At 42.9% G+C, this 15,858-nt stretch overlaps 1 protein-coding gene across 8 annotated transcripts in view; it reads right to left on the bottom strand.

Moving 5' to 3' along the window:
• Positions 1-4,111: 4,111 nt before the first annotated feature.
• Positions 4,112-15,858, bottom strand: part of Spin1 (spindlin 1) — a 54,629-nt gene continuing 42,882 nt past the window's right edge. For 5 of the 8 annotated variants that reach the window (NM_001283028.1, NM_146043.4, NM_001283030.1 and 2 more), the window contains 2 exons: positions 12,139-12,372; positions 4,112-7,712 (listed from right to left, as the gene is read on the bottom strand). In NM_001283028.1, the coding sequence (NP_001269957.1) occupies positions 7,513-7,712; positions 12,139-12,372 (434 nt within the window). In that variant the 3' untranslated portion in view covers positions 4,112-7,512. The remainder of the gene's footprint in view (positions 7,713-12,138; positions 12,373-15,858) is intronic. The other 3 variants (XM_006516894.4, XM_006516893.4, XM_017315469.2) reach the window with 1 other exon arrangement.

Raw genomic sequence — 15,858 nt, 5'->3', positions numbered from 1 at the left:
GGAGGTGTGGCCTTGCTGGAGGATGGGCTTGGAAGTTTAAGACCACACTCTATTCCTCATTGCTTGCTGCTCCAGGCACCACACAGTGACCCTGCCATGTGATGAACTCTTGACACCCTGGAACCCTAACCCCAAACCCACCCCTTCCTTCTAGAATTTGCCTTGGTCATGGTGCTTTATCATAGCAAGAGAAAAGTAACTAAGACAGAAACTGGTACCAAGTCAGAGTACTTGTGGGAAAGCCCTCACCATGCTGGCTTCTGGGTGAAATGTGGAAGACTCTGTCTGGCACTTTGCACTAGAAAAATGGCTGAAGGCTGTAGGCAGAGTTCAATGGGGAATATCCTAACCAAAGCCTGGACATCAGTAGTCCTGAGGATCCGAAGGTTTCGGAGGGGAGCAACATCAGCAACGAGGCTGACGCCATTCTTGTGGTATTTTGGCAAAGACTGTGGCTTCTTTCTACCCATGTCCTTCATGAAGGACACACAAAGGGGTTGTGCAGTCCTCCTCCACAGTATCAGAGAGCCACTGAGGCCCTCCCCCATACACTTTAAAAAAGAAACTTCCACATCCTATAGACAGAAATGAGAATTTGGGGGTTTTTCTGATAGTCATGGGATGGACTGGAAGCGCCCATGTTTCATGCATGACGAGAGTGAAGGACAGTGCACGTGGGGCACCAGAGGAGTCGCCACTGGGACCGCCTAGCCAGCAATCGGCCTGACCAGGGTTCTGAGGATCTGGAGGAACACTGTGGCTGCTAGCCAGCCAGCACTCTGTTGTACAGACTGCCAACCCTTTTAAGCTTTTGAAGTACTACCGCAGCGTCTACTAAGGCAGCAACTGCAAGCCATTTGTGTTTTACTTTCCCTTTCTAAGAGCCACACTCCAGAGCTGCTCTCTCACAAGGACTGGGATGCCTGTTGGTACTGGCTCCTCCGTGCAACACGGGAAAGAACCCTGGATGTCACAAATGTCACACATCACCATCCACTCTAGCAGTGACAGTCCCGGCAGAGCCGCCTAGCAAGTCTGTTCACGTAGCAGCACTCAGAGCAGGCACCATGACGCACTGACCTCTGGATAGCTTTACTCTGTTTCTGAAATTTAGCAAAAATAAGTTTATTCTCTCACAAACAGACAGTCCTATTATTTACATATAAAAGAACTAAGTGTTCAGAGATGATCAAGAAAATCCTGTAAGAGGCTCAGAAATGTTTTAAAGAGCAGAGCCCAGTGTGCCAAATCCCTGCCAAAGGCTAGTCCTTACAAAGCCCTGTTCATTTATTTATCTGTGAAGTCCAGCAGCTGCCCATCATGGCTTCCAAGTCGCTCAGCATAACATCAGGGAACTCCGCTGACAACTTCTAAACATGTCACAGAGACTGTGGTTCAGTGAGGACAGTGCTTGCCCAGCAAGCATGACGTCCTAAGTTTGAGTCTTAACATAAATCTGGCATGTTGGTACACACTTATAATCTTTGCATTTAGGAGGTGGAGACAGAAGGACCAAGGTAGTGAGTTCAAAGCCAGCCTGGAACACAACAGACTGTCTTATAAGACAAACCAACCAAATCCTCCCAAAACATGTAACAGAAACAATCTTAGAAGCCATTTCTTCTGTCTCTGAGGTTAGATGATGTCATACTTTTATCAGTTCACATTATTTGCAAAAACACAACTAAACAGAGAAATAGCAAGATTAGCCACATACCTATTTATTTCGCTCCATTAAGGTATTTTGACTGAGTAAAATGACGCGTATATAAATTGGCCTTGAATCCTTTCTCTTCAGTCAGCTTCCACAGTTCTGGCGCAGAAACCAAACTCTGAAGTCAACTTATGATGGACTAAGTCAAAGGAGCCACGACACTGCAAGAATCAGGATGAGCCTATTCAACCACTGGGCCAGCAAATGCCATGTGGGGCCATGCAGGTAGAAGATCCTCCGTGCTGGTGGGCAGGAACTGTGATCTCACCTAATGAAGCATGCGGCCCAGAGCAGACCCACCTGCTGTGGCTTATTGGCTCCAGTCTTAACCAATCTAAAGACAGCTGTCGATCAGGAATGACTGGTTCTCTGAAACATTGTAGCTGAAAACCGGTGTGGGCACAGCATAAACATTAGAGAAGGCATGCGCTGGACCTAAGAAATTCCCTTCACGACATAACTCTTTAAAAATAACACTGGAATCAGGCGGTGGTGGCGCACGCCTTTAATCCCAGCACTTGGGAGGCAGAGGCAGGTGGATTTCTGAGTTTGAGGCCAGCCTAGTCTACAGAGTGAGTTCCAGGATAGCCAGGGCTACACAGAGAAACCCTGTCTCGAAAAACCCCCCAAAAAATAAAATAAAATAACACTGGACTAGGCATGATGGTGCATGCCTGCAATTGTAGCACTCAGGAGGATCAGGAGTTTGAAATCAGCCTGGGCTGTGAAATCTGGTGTCCAAAATCCAAAATAGGATAGGGAAAGAATATGGTCTAGAAAGTATCTTCTACAAGAGAAGGACCCGAGTCAGGATTTCCAGGACATATGTAAAAAGTCAGCGGTGGCTGCACAAATCTGTAACCCCAAAGTGAGGGAGTTGAGACGAGCGGGCTAGGATCCCTGATGCTCACTGGCTGGCCGGTCAGCCTAGATGAACTGGTGACTTGAAGCTTCAGTAGGAGACTGTCAAATACAACAGGGAGAAATCAAGACAAACCCACCTGCCTTCTACTTCCAGGCCCTACTGGAGTTACCCACACTAACAAGTACACACAGAGAATACACACAAAGCCACCGAATGAGCAAATAAATTGAGAGCAACTCTGGAACCAGTTCTTAAAGTCACAGAGAAACAAAAGGCCTGAATCCTAGAGGCCAAGAAAACTGTGGATCAAGTTCAACACACTTCCGTGCAAGGGGTGGCGGTGACTCACACCTGTAACCTTGGCATTCAGGAAAATTACGGATTTGAGGCCAGCCTGGGGTAACATGAATCTTTACCTCAAAATACAGGCATATAAGCATGCATTATCTTTCTAACCATCAACTCCTAAGTCCTTTAAAAAAAAAAAAAAAAAAAAAAAGATCCAGGAGGCATTAAAGTACTGATTACTGAAGTAATTAATGATTAAGCCTAAGGCCTCAAGAGACCTAGACAATACAGGGTAAAGTCCACACTCCTCTAAAATACCGGATAGAGTCTCCATGCCTTGCTCTGCCTTGCTCTTCAAAGGAGGGAGAAAAGGGTTATTAGTAATAAAATGACGAAACACTCCAAAAGGGTTGTCAGCAAAGCCCTTACAAAGAAAACATCTCCTCAAGCCTCATTAGTATTAAACGCTTTTGTCATCAGTTTAGCTTCCCAGTCTTCCACAGAGCCACAGCTTATTTAAATACATACCCGATTCATTGGCTAGGAGTGCCCAACCTTCAGACTACATTTTATTACTTTTTCCAGAAAATATTTACTGAGCAGTATCTACTGTACATAGCACAGTGACTCATGTGCTAGATAGATTCTGACAGGCCTGGCTGCAGCCACTCACTGTGACCCCAGTAGTACCAAGCCCTGAAGCCACCAAACAACCATTCTAACAGCAGAAGAATGCAGGAAATGTCTCTATCTTAGCCTTAAACACAGTTTACATTGGTCAGGATAAATACAGAGACACTAAAAAAGATTCTATTTAAGAACATTGCTCACTCTCTACTTACTGTGTGGATTCAGATTCCCATGGGGCAGAGCACAGGTGCTAATAGCATCTTACACTACCAAGTCTCACCGACTTGTATTTAAGAACAAAAAGCACTGGAGGCAATATTTGAAGAATGGGTAGGTATGAAAACACTCCACAAACATTACCGAGTTCTATGTACAGTGATTGCTTGAAGTTTAAAAGTCGGGGTTAACTAACATTTCTTATTAATGTCAAATCAAAACATCAACAGTTAGATCCGAGATGACAGCAATGCCGGCCCAGATCAGATGGCACTGCTGTCACCGCTCAAGCAAACCTTCATTTCCTTCTTTTTCTATCAACCCTGACATTTCCATGTGGTGGAAACACTGCCTGACTTCCAGACCCCTTTCAGCAGATTCAACACAGCAGCACAAAGTTCACAGCCACAAGTTGCACATAAAGGGTTTATTTTAATGTTTTAAGGAAGGATAAGAGTTACATCATAATTATAAAAATTACTTACAGAATTAACAGTTGTACTGTGTATACTTCTAAATGCAGAGAACAGGGAACCGTCTACACGTTGTATAAAATAAAATTAAAATTAAAAATGAATTCAAGCTCAAGAAAATGAGGTCATTTATCTAGTTTTAAATGTGAACACGAAGACCTCTGAACTCTACTCATTCGTTCGAACTGCACCAATGATGGAAACTACAGAGAGCGCAGCATTCCCAAGGAACACAGACATTTCCACCACAATTACTTGTAGTATTTTTCCTGTGTCATCTTTGGAGGACTTTCATCTCTTAGACAATCAGTGTTAAGTGTTTTCAGGCACTACAATTTGTGACGGTCAGAACAATCTTCCTTCTAATGGGTCTACAGTGTTCAGAGATTCAGGCCCAATGCACTTTGGGGTTTGGCACATAAAACAAGAATAGAAATGAAATCTGGCTTAGAAGCAACTGTGATCTTTAGAGCGTGCACAGTCCCTTCGAATGCTGCGTGACATATACAACTGGAATCACCTTCGGTCGGCGCTACGACTGCTTCACCAGTTCGTCTTTACCCTACAACCACTAGAACAGCACAGTAAGCAAATATACAGGAAACCAAAAGCAAACTGAAAGAAAGAGAGAAAGAAAGAAAGAAAGAACCTAGGTCTCTTTGACATGCAATTTTAGTTTTAGTTACATTGAACATTCTACTTAGAAGAGAGCATGCAAAAATGGATGGTCTGCTTTAAGGTTCTTCTCTGAAGTTTACGTGGCAGCCTGACGTCACACACGCACGCACACACGATACGATACTAGAGCAGGTAAGTGAAGAAGGCCAGTAAATTTTATACACAGATTCACGGCCCGTGTTGCCACAAGCCCCATGAAAATTTTGGAAATTAATGCTGAACTCCTAAATGAGGAATCAACATTCAGATACCAGAACAATGCAAGCAATGCATGCAGATCTGAACTGTGAGCCTAAGGGAAGTCCAAGGTGGCAGGCCCAGGAGTCTGTCACCATTAAGGGTGGTGGAAGCCACCAAAAGAAAGAGGGTGGGGTGGGGGAATTAAAAAAAAAAAAAAGAAAAAAAAAACAATTAAAAGACAAACAAACCAAACCTTCCCCTTCCCTCAACCTTATGTAAAGGCAATAAATGGAATCGTGATCAAAATCATCCCCGTCCTCACGCTTTCCTCCTCCAGCCTGGGAGTCCACGGGGAACCAAAGTTAACTGAGGTGGCTTGTAGAAAACCACAATGTAAGTCATCAGATAGTGGCAGACAGGTTCTAACTGACCCAGTCCTTGGGACACTTCAAAAGGAGTTTTACTTTCTAGTCACCATGCCATGTTCTGCACCGTTAGTGCATGCAGGACGTACTCACACCCACTTGTGCCACAGATGACAGCATGGGCTGTGAGTCAGACTCAGCTCGGAGATTTACATGCAGGACGACACCTGGTCACATATACTAGAGGCACCAAAGACTAGGGTATATCATACTGCCTTGAGAAGCCTGTCCCTGGTGCCTATGAGAAAACACTGAGCACACAACGATTGCAGCCAAGGACAGAACTGAGGTACTATGTTCACATGGTGAGCAGTTGTGACCACCCAGCAGTGTAAGGTGGTCAGCCTCTGTGAAAACTAAATGGATAGCCAATAACCATGTGCCTCGAACAGTGAAAAATTTCTTGCATCAGGAAGAACCCCAACTAGGTAATTGTAACTATACTTGGCCAAGCCTCTGGTGTTTGCTTGACAGTATCCAAGACTGTCCAGCCACAGATAGGTTCAACCTCCGTGAGAAACTGGTTTTTACAAACCATCTTTCTACCAGCTGACAAGCTACCATGGTTCTTCCAAAACAAAGTGAGAGCAAGCAGATGTTTGGCTAGTCTACCAACTGCATTTCAGTTCTATTTCAGCTTTAAGCAACCTCCCAGGAATAATCCTGAATGCACTTGATGGCGAAGAGCTGCGATCCACCCATAACTGGCAAGCATGACCTTCCCAGCGACACACACATCATAGACATGCAAAGCCCGGAGGCCATGGAGGGAATAAACCTGCGTGAATAGCACACCTGGGGCAGGAACAGACACTGCCACAACAGGATCAAGGCAAGAAGCCATACTGGTCTAACATTCTCTGTGGGGAAAGCTAGGAGGAGAGGGAGTGAGGGAGGAAGGGAGAAGAGGCCTTCTGACCATAACCATGTATCAATAGTAGTAATCAAAATTACAAAGTCCCAGAGAACTTGATAGAAGGCAACAAGGCCATCCTTAAAACTTACATTTCTAATACAAATGCACTGTTCTTGCAGGAATTCACCACATATACAAACCATTGATGTAGTGTTGCCTTTTAAGTCCATGTACTAAGATCCCGATGACAGGTGTGTACAAATGGACCAATGTGCCATCTAAAAACACATCTTTATTATTCCATGTGAACCAAGGACCTGGGTCGTGGTTTAAAAGTACTTACGATTAAAGAGTAAACAACAGAAACAAATAATAACAAAAACCACAAAAAAACAAAGCTTAGAATTGAAGGCAGCCTTTTACCCAGATTTCTCAACAGTTTACTAAAGACTACTGTGGGTCATTGACTGTTTATGGCTAATTTATACCTGGACTCAGCTAAAAGCCTCCAGACTGAAATGGTACTCAGAAATTCTGACTTTTTAAACAACCTAAATGTCTCTGTGTGCTTCCTGTGCCCAAATTTAATTTTAAACAAAGAGCAGGCATATTATAAATATGACTGACTTGGGTCAAGCACTCCTGTTGAACTGGAGAAAACGTTATCACCCCCACCCCAATCCCCAAGGAAAGGAGAGCCAGCGGTGAGTGCCTCTGTGTGTGTATAATATATACATAGGCACACAGATGCAGATCTAGACAGGTAGCTATATAGATACATAATCTCTCAAAAAAGGCAGTAACAAAAATAACAAACTATGCTTGCATTGTGGCAGCAGAATAAGACAGTGTCAGAGTGAAGGGAAAATGGTTACAATCTATCCAGGTTTAAATGACTATGATACTAGCTTAACGTTTACCACCTTGCTTGTAACCCCCAACAGACAGCTTTCTTGTAAGAGGGAAGACCCCCTCACACAGATGCTTTGAAGAGGGAGGACTCCCCTCACAGATGCCTTGTGTTCGAATCAGTCTGCACTATTCAGAACAACACCAGCTCTGCTGGTGGAGATTGTGGGTTCGCAGGGACATCTAAGCTTTCATTAAACTGGAAAGCAATCAAGTCTTTATGTCTACAAATTATACATTTAATAGTTCCACAAATTTGGCAAAGTTTGTGATGACATCTAGGATGTTTTCACCAAATCGTAGACGTAAATATGGAAATCGTCATCAAACTTGATGAAATAGACAGAGGGCTTGGCCTCTACTTGGTGGATGACCATGCCAGTCCTTTTCGAGCCGTCTTCTTTGGCATATTCCACTTGCTTGCCTACCAGGCTGTCCACAACTTCTCCTGGCTCCCTTTCTGCTGGAGGCGAATCATCTGTATTTAAAAAGGAAAAGGAAAAAAAAAAAAAAAGTCAAGTCAATATTTAGATAGATCACTACCACATTTTGCAGCAAATATAAACACTTCTAAGATATCCTGAGTTTATCATGATCTCGTCAGGTTAACACTTCCTTAAAGGATTACTCTGTAAGTATTTCAGGCACATGGTCCATGTTCCCAGACTCTCATATATGTGAATGCAGCACCAAAGTGGCCAAGGGCAGTCTGGAAGGTAACTGCCAGGAGGTACTTTAGCAAAACACTTCTCCCATGTCTACTGAGCCCCATCCAAACAGATATGAGTGATTTAAATATTATAACTCAAACTCCTTGGGATCACATTAAATTATAACCACAATCATCTAAAATTAATTTTAAATGGCTTTGAAAGCGACTTTCCTACAGGGCTTCCTGAGAACACACTGCTCATCCCAGTGATAAGGCCTGCCCACTGGGGCCCACCCACCTGTAGATCTTATAACTTCCCCTCCTCAACTTCTATGTAGCCAACCATCTTCCACCCAGTTTCAGAATAAAGGAACTAAAGTCTCCATGCTTTACAAGAAAGCACTAGGTGAACTCCACCCAGGGCAGGAAAATGGAAAATCAGATCCCAGAGGATAGCCCAGGTAGCAGCACCATCCCTGAGAGCCCTAGGTTGTAGTTGTCCCTAGGAAAACACAGACCGACAACAAGCCAAACAAAGTGGGATGGGGATGAGACTACTTTAAACCTCTTCTTAGAGGAGCAGACGGGCTCGTGGGTGGCCAAATGTCTTAGGCACACAAGGCAACCTCTGTTAACCTTGGCATACATGGAAGTGCAGGAGTTTACCAGCACAGCGTCCTAGTGTGGCTCATAGAACATGTCTCTATTAACAACCTTTACCTCCAACCACAGCAAGTCTCTCACTGAATAACCATGTGGAACCTACTATAGTGATTCCTGGTACAAACACAATATAAACTACACATGACGACACAGTCAGTTCTTTTAAACTGGAAAGTGAAAAAAGAAATACTTTTTCTAAAAAATTCTCTTCCCTCAGTTGGCATGCACAGAAAACTTCCAAGTTTACCAAGAAATTCCAAATGTATGATCCCAACTGATTGACAGAAACTCTATAGAGTCCAGACCTTCTCCTGAGGCTTACAAAAGGACTGGATTCAACCCAGTGACGGGGCTGCTTGAGAACTACCAAGAAGGTCAGCACCATTCTAATGGGAGACAAACTGTCCATACAACCTACAGGAAATACAGAAGCTTGGAAAGGCACGAGATCAAGTCATTAGAAAAGATGCAGCATTGTGTGTCAAGGACTTGCATGTCGATTCCTAGACTAACAGCACTTGTTTTGATGGGCATCTCTCTAAAGGCTGCAGAATGCTTTTAAAGAACATAGTTCTGAATATAAATCCTAGAGTATATAAACAATTGCCTTTGTAAATACGAACAGTAACTTTTTAAAAATGAAGCAGTCATTCCAGGCCAGACATGTTCATCAGTAATTCCTCTTAACTGGCTTCCTCATAGCAACAACTTTTTAAAAAGTTTTTCAAAGAAAAATAGAAATGACTGTCACAATGCTAATAGTGTGTGCCTGCTAGCCATAAGGTCTCAGGTCAAGAGTCCACGTGTCTAAGGAGAGGTCCTTTTAGAACAGGTTTAGTCTGATGGGCTACAGTTCCAGCACTCAGGAGGCTGGGCTAGGGAATCCAGAGTTTGAGGTCTTGATAAAATAGCAAGACACTCTTTCAAAACAAAACAAATCAAATACTAATTATTGAATCAACAGGCTTATCCAAAAATTACATAAGAAAACAATACCATTTATAGTAACCTTAAAAAATTCTTAGGGGCCAAAGAAAGGAATGTTTAGACTCTAAAAATTACAAAAGACTGCTGTAAAACGTCACACACCCAAAGCTTTAAAAAAAGCATCCGCAGTCACAGAGTAGAAGAGTTGCTAACACTTGTTATTAAGTGAGGGCAGCACACTCTGCAGGCAGACATGACCGACAGAATCCCAGTAGACCTCTTTACAGACACTGTCAAATTGACTTCAAAATTCATATGCAACTGCAAGAGACCCAGACTAAACAGCCAAGGCAGCCCTGGGATGAACTACGGCAGTGGTCTCACACTTCTGATTTCAATATTTACTACAGAACAATGCAATGCAGTGTGGGAGCTGCAAGGGGAGAGAGAGAGAGAGAGAAACAGAGGAACAGAGCTGGGGATCCAGACATATTCACATATCCACGAAAGGATTCAACAAGATGTCAAAGCCATTCTATGTAAGAAAGAGTAGTCTTTTCAATACATGGTGCTCAGCCACATGGGGATCTACACAAAAAAGAGTGAGCTGACCTCTTCTACCCTGACCTCACACTATACCACATGTTATTTAAAAAACATATCCAACTATGAACCATGTGAAAGAAAACAAAAGGCCTAACGTTAGGATCTTTATTCGGCAAACCTAAAAACAGCAAAAGCACAAGTAACAAAAGACACGAACTGGACCTGAAAGTTAACCACCTCGGTGTCTACGATCCTCAAGATGAGAAAAGACAGAGGAAATGGTACTGCACACCTGCAATCCAGCATGGGGACATGATCACAGAGCAGGAAGACGGAGACTTTGAGGCCAGTTTGGATCATATAGTTACCTGAAGGCCAGCCTAAGCAACATGGCAAGGATCTGTTGTGATGGACCCCCCTACCAAGTGAAAAGACAGCCCAGAGAAGGAGAACATCTTGAAATCCAATTTCTAATAAAAGACATGTATCTACTGACTCTAAGCAATCATTTCACCAGAGATACACAAATGTCTACTAAGCACACAAAAAGATTCCTATGGCATCACTGGTCACCAGGGAAACACAAAGTAAACCACAACGGGAAACTACATCCTCAGTAGAAGAACTATTAGAATGAAAAAGCACGTGCTGGTGAGGAGGAGAGCAGACCCTCGCCCACTTGAAGACAACGCAACCTGGAGATGACACCAAGACCAAAGAATTCCACTTAGAAGTACACACTAAGGAAAAATATGAACACACACCCACAGAGGATCTCACATACTGTTTTTATAAAACACCAATATTCATAGTAACCAAAAATACAGGAACAACCCAAATATGAATCAACAGCTAGACAAATGAAATACAATATAATCCTAACGCTTGTTCCAACATGAGGGAAATGCTAAATAAAAATCGAGTCACAAAAGTCCACACAAGACCCATTCACATGAAACTCCACAGCAGTAAAATTACTGGCTGCTTAGGGCTGTGAGTAAAGGACAGGGAGATCAGAAATAAAAAAGCTGGGCATGGTGGAGGCAGGGGTTTGAGGAATTCAAAGTCATCTTCAACTAAGGAGAAAGGTCAAGATCATCCTAAACTCCCATTGCAAACTAGGGGTGGTAAGCAGCAGGGCCTTGGTGATGCAGCAGTGCTCTGAGGCTAATGGCCTGGACAAGCATTCGTGGCTGTGAATATACTAAAACCCACTGGATTGACTTTACAGCACAAAAACAAACCCCCGAACCAAAAACCAAACCAAACCAATTAAACGGAAAAATGAAACTGCTCTATGTTTGAAGCAAAATCTGCATAGACGGCCGGGAGGCCTTTAATCCCAGCACTTGGGAGGCAGAGACAGGTGGATTTCTGAGTTCGAGGCCAGCCTGGTCTACAAAGTCCAGGACTTTGGACTGGGAGTTCCAGGACAGCCAGGGCTACACAGAGAAACCCTGTCTCAAAAAAACCAAAACAAACAAACAAAAAAACCCTGCATAGACACAGGGTACACTACTGTTAATCCCAGCACTCTGGAGCTCAAGGCAAGAAAGAGATTGATTAAATTCAAGGCCAGTTTAAGTTATAAATAAGTTCCGGGCCAACCTCTGCTACATGGCTGTCTCAAAGAACAAAGCCCGGCTCCAGAAGCCCATGTCATTACTCCACTGCCCACTCTTCCCTGCATCAGCTGTGACTGAACGTTCTCTCCAGGTCAGCTTTGCTTTTGTGATGCTAGGGATATAAGACAGGGCCTCACAGGCGTTTGGCAAGCCCCCTCTCTAGCACTGAGATTTATCTAAAGGCTCCAATTAACTGTTTTCTGAAACCAGCTTCCTTGCCAATTCAATATACACAGATGAAATCATCAATGTCAATGACCTGCTCCAAAATAAATCATCTAGGGGAAGGACCACACTTGCAATGGGAACAGCTACTGAAAGCAACAGAACGGATTCACTTTATTCCTACATGGCTACATACTTCCCATTAACAAAAAAAGTCCTCACTGAAATGTCTCTAAATATTTAAAATAACCTTCCTAAGTGATCATTCCGTCACCTAAGGTTCACAAGTAAAAATTCCTTTCAAATCACCAGTGTGTGAGACTTACTGGAATCAGGCATGATGCGGAGGTCGCCTTCTTTGTAGTCATCGAGGAGCTGGTACATGTACAAGACAGGGTCTTTCTCATAGGTGATGTAAAACCATGTGTTCATGACAGGCGCCCGTGCCAAGACCATCCCCCTCCACTCATCTTTAGAGCCGTCCTCTGTCTCAAACATGTGCTCCACTGCTTTGCCGATCATTGTGTCCGCTAAGTGTGCATCGCTGATCCGAGATGTTGCTGGAATTAGAAGAGCAAAATACTTGAGCAAGTGTTTACCAAAGGATCTCAGACGAGCAACTAAACTACCAAACCAAATGCCAGGGTCTATCCCAGATGTGGACTAAACAGGAAGAAATCTGCCCCGAGGTGAGTAACAATCTGTTCTGTTACTCTCTGTGCTCAGTTGCTCAGTATTCTATCAGTATTATTATCCACACGCTGTGGGTGGTTTCACTGGTTAGCTAGCAGTTACTTTAAGCTATGAATTAGCATGAGACTCACTGGTAGCAACAAGAGCAGAGTCCTCACGCACAGCACACATGCTGCCTCTTCCTGTATCATGTGAAGTCCTCTGAGCTCTCCATGTGCCCACCCACCCTCACATACATAATGCAAAGTATTAACCTAACATGCATGTGTTATAGTTTTTAAACAAACAGAGGTTCACTTCTCATCACTGCTCTGGGAAGTTATTCTTATGCCTATAATGTATTCTCTATAGCAACTAGAGTGATCACTATGGTCCCTAAAGAAAACTATCATTTAAAATGTCTCCATCCTTCAGCCCCTCTGTCTCTCCTCAACTTGAAAGTTGGCTCAGTCTACCCAAAGTTCTTTCTATCTTCAGGGGACAGGCTATTTCCTTAGCAAGATTGCTAGAGCTCTCCAGGACAACTAGGGACAGTGGCACCACCACCTTCCCCATGTGCTGATCCGTTCTTAGTTAGCAGTCCCATTACCTAACGCTACTTTGTTTTATGGAGCGGCTGACCTGGGTAGTGTCTGGATATCCCCATGAAGCAGGGCCATTTCTGTTCCTAGCACTTAGAGCAGTTTCAGGATGACTGAGTGGTACCACAGACAGCCCAGGGATAGCCCTAGGTCTACTCTGTCATTCATACAAAAAGCAAGTAAAGAATTACCAGCCTTTTTGTGTGTTGCTTTTAACATGGGACAGGTTATAAAGGGTGTCTCTCCAGTCCTCACAGTCTAGACAACTGTCTTTCAAACTACTCAGTTCTCTTTTCTAGTCACTCACTATTAAAACTGACTTTTCTAGTCAGTTTCTCTATTAAAATCCAAAGGAAAAGAACTTCGGACTTTCTCAGCAAGTATAATGCTATTCAATGTACTTAGAACATACAAGTTGTTTGTGGTATTACATATACAACAGCAATCAGAAACAGCATGAAATAGGCCCTGCAGAACACTTAAAACATATGTGGAAGCACAAGTGCACCCCCAACCCCAATGGCTTCTTCAAACTAGGAATCATTAAAAATTTAGTAAAAGTAAAAAAATGGGAGCAGGGCGGGGGAGGGTATAGGGGACTTTTGGGATAGCATTTGAAATGTAAATGAAGAAAATATCTAATAAAAAATCCAAAAAAAGTAAAATAATTTCACATTTTTGATTTTTTGTTTATTTGTTTGACTTTGTTTTTCGAGGCAGGGTTTCTCTGTGTAGCCCTGGCTGTCCTGGAACTCACTTTGTAGACCAAGCGGGCCTCGAACTCCCAAGTGCTGGGATTAAAGGTGTGTGCCACCGCTGCCTGGCTATATTTTTGAAATCTTAATGTCTAGTTAAAAGCATTTAAGATATTGCTTGTGCATGTATGTATATATGCATGTAAAGGCCAGAGAAGGGTATCAGATCCCTTGGAGCTGCTGTGATAGGTATTGCTGGATGCCTGTCCTGTTTAGCAGTTGCTGAACTGGCTGAGGTCCTGTTGAATGCTCAGCAAATATTAAGTGTTAAGCCACCTCTGGCTTTCTTTATGTGTAGTTTTTTAAAACAACTTCATTCAGTTATATGAGATCCACCCTCACAGTGATCTGATGTTTAAAAAAAAAAAGATTTTTAGTGAGCTGGTGAGATGGTTCAGTGGTTAAGAACGCCGACTGCTCTTCTGAAAGTCCCAAGTTCAAATCCCAGCAACCACATCGTGGCTCACAACCATTCTGGAGTGTCTGAAGACAGCTACAGTGTACTTACATATAATAAATAAATCTAAAAAAAATTCTTAATTTTTCCCCAGATAATTCTAGCTATTCGTTTGATACTACAAATTATACAGGAGTGTCTGAAGACAGCTACAGTGTACTTACATATAATAAATAAATCTAAAAAAAATTCTTAATTTTTCCCCAGATAATTCTAGCTATTCGTTTGATACTACAAATTATACAAGTAATAGTTCCTCAAAGGACAACTGCAACATAGTCTGAAACAGTTACAACTCTTCAAACTGTTACAAACATATGTCTTAAGAATAAATATGCAAAGAACTACAACTCCTCAATGACCACCACAGCAAAACTCTTCTAATTAAAAAACAATTTGAAGGAACACTTCTGCAAAGATGATATACAGATGGCTAATAAGCATGCAGGTACACTCCACCTTCTTAACTACATACCCTTACACCTACATCGGGCTACTATCAAAAGGGATTTGAAACCCTGTGCACTGCTGGTGGGGCTGTAAAACGCCAACAATGTAGGAAACATTGTGGCAATTCTACTGAAAAAATATAAATTAGAAGACCCCATGATCAAGCCAAAGCACTTCTTGGCAGGTGGTTTTGTTCTTCACCCAGAAAAACAGGAAGGTTTCAGAGTCACTAAACAGTACATTCGCAGCAGCTTCCAACATGGAAGGGCTCATAGATAAACAAAATGGTGTACTCCTATATAAACCAGAGTATGACTTTCAGTACTGAAAGGGAAGGCACTCCTGCCACGTGCTCTGTGAATGAGCCCTGCGTGCACCGCACTAGATGAAATCAGAGAAACTCAATTCTCTATGACGCCATTTACAGGGTGTGTATATAGAGTAGCCAAATGCCTAAAGACAAGAATGGTGGGCAGTAGGGAGAAAGGGGAGAAGCTGCTAACACTTACAGAGCTTCATACCTCAACATGCTAGTGTTGATCACTACACACATACAAATAGTTCTAAATAACACATTCTGCACTGCATTTGCCGTTTCACACTAGCCATCTTGCCCTCTGAATGAATCTTTATCTTGATCATGCTTGGCTTGGGTGTGTGTGTGTGTGAAAGGTCTGAATTATGTAGACCTTCCCAACAGACAGAGGGAACTCACACTGTGTAACTAAAACAATGAAGAGGGTAAGGGGGACAAATCCTTATCTTAATGTTAGGGAAGTAGCAGGTATGAGCACCCTGGTGCCACTGCACGCTCTTCAGGTAGCTCCTTCCCATCTTTCGCATCATTATACAGTTCAATGTACACACTAGTGAGCTAGAAGACTGTTTCCTCAAAAAGCAAATAACCTTCTAGATTCTACTCTCACAGTGAGCATTAAAGTTAAGATTTTTAACTGTCTAGCCAAGTATAGTTCCTACCTATAATCCTGGCCCTCCAGAGCCTAAGGCAGCCACAAGAGCACTGAACTACTTACTAACTGCATCAGACAGACACACAGTATCTTGAACCATCATTTGGATTTCTTTCTTCAAACCATAATCCACGTCATC

The sequence above is a fragment of the Mus musculus genome, chromosome 13 (genome assembly GCF_000001635.26).
Source record: "Mus musculus strain C57BL/6J chromosome 13, GRCm38.p6 C57BL/6J".
Classification (NCBI taxonomy): Eukaryota; Metazoa; Chordata; class Mammalia; order Rodentia; family Muridae; genus Mus; species Mus musculus.
The sequence above is the reverse complement of the archived record's forward strand: the minus strand, read 5'-3'. Positions and strand labels throughout refer to the sequence as shown.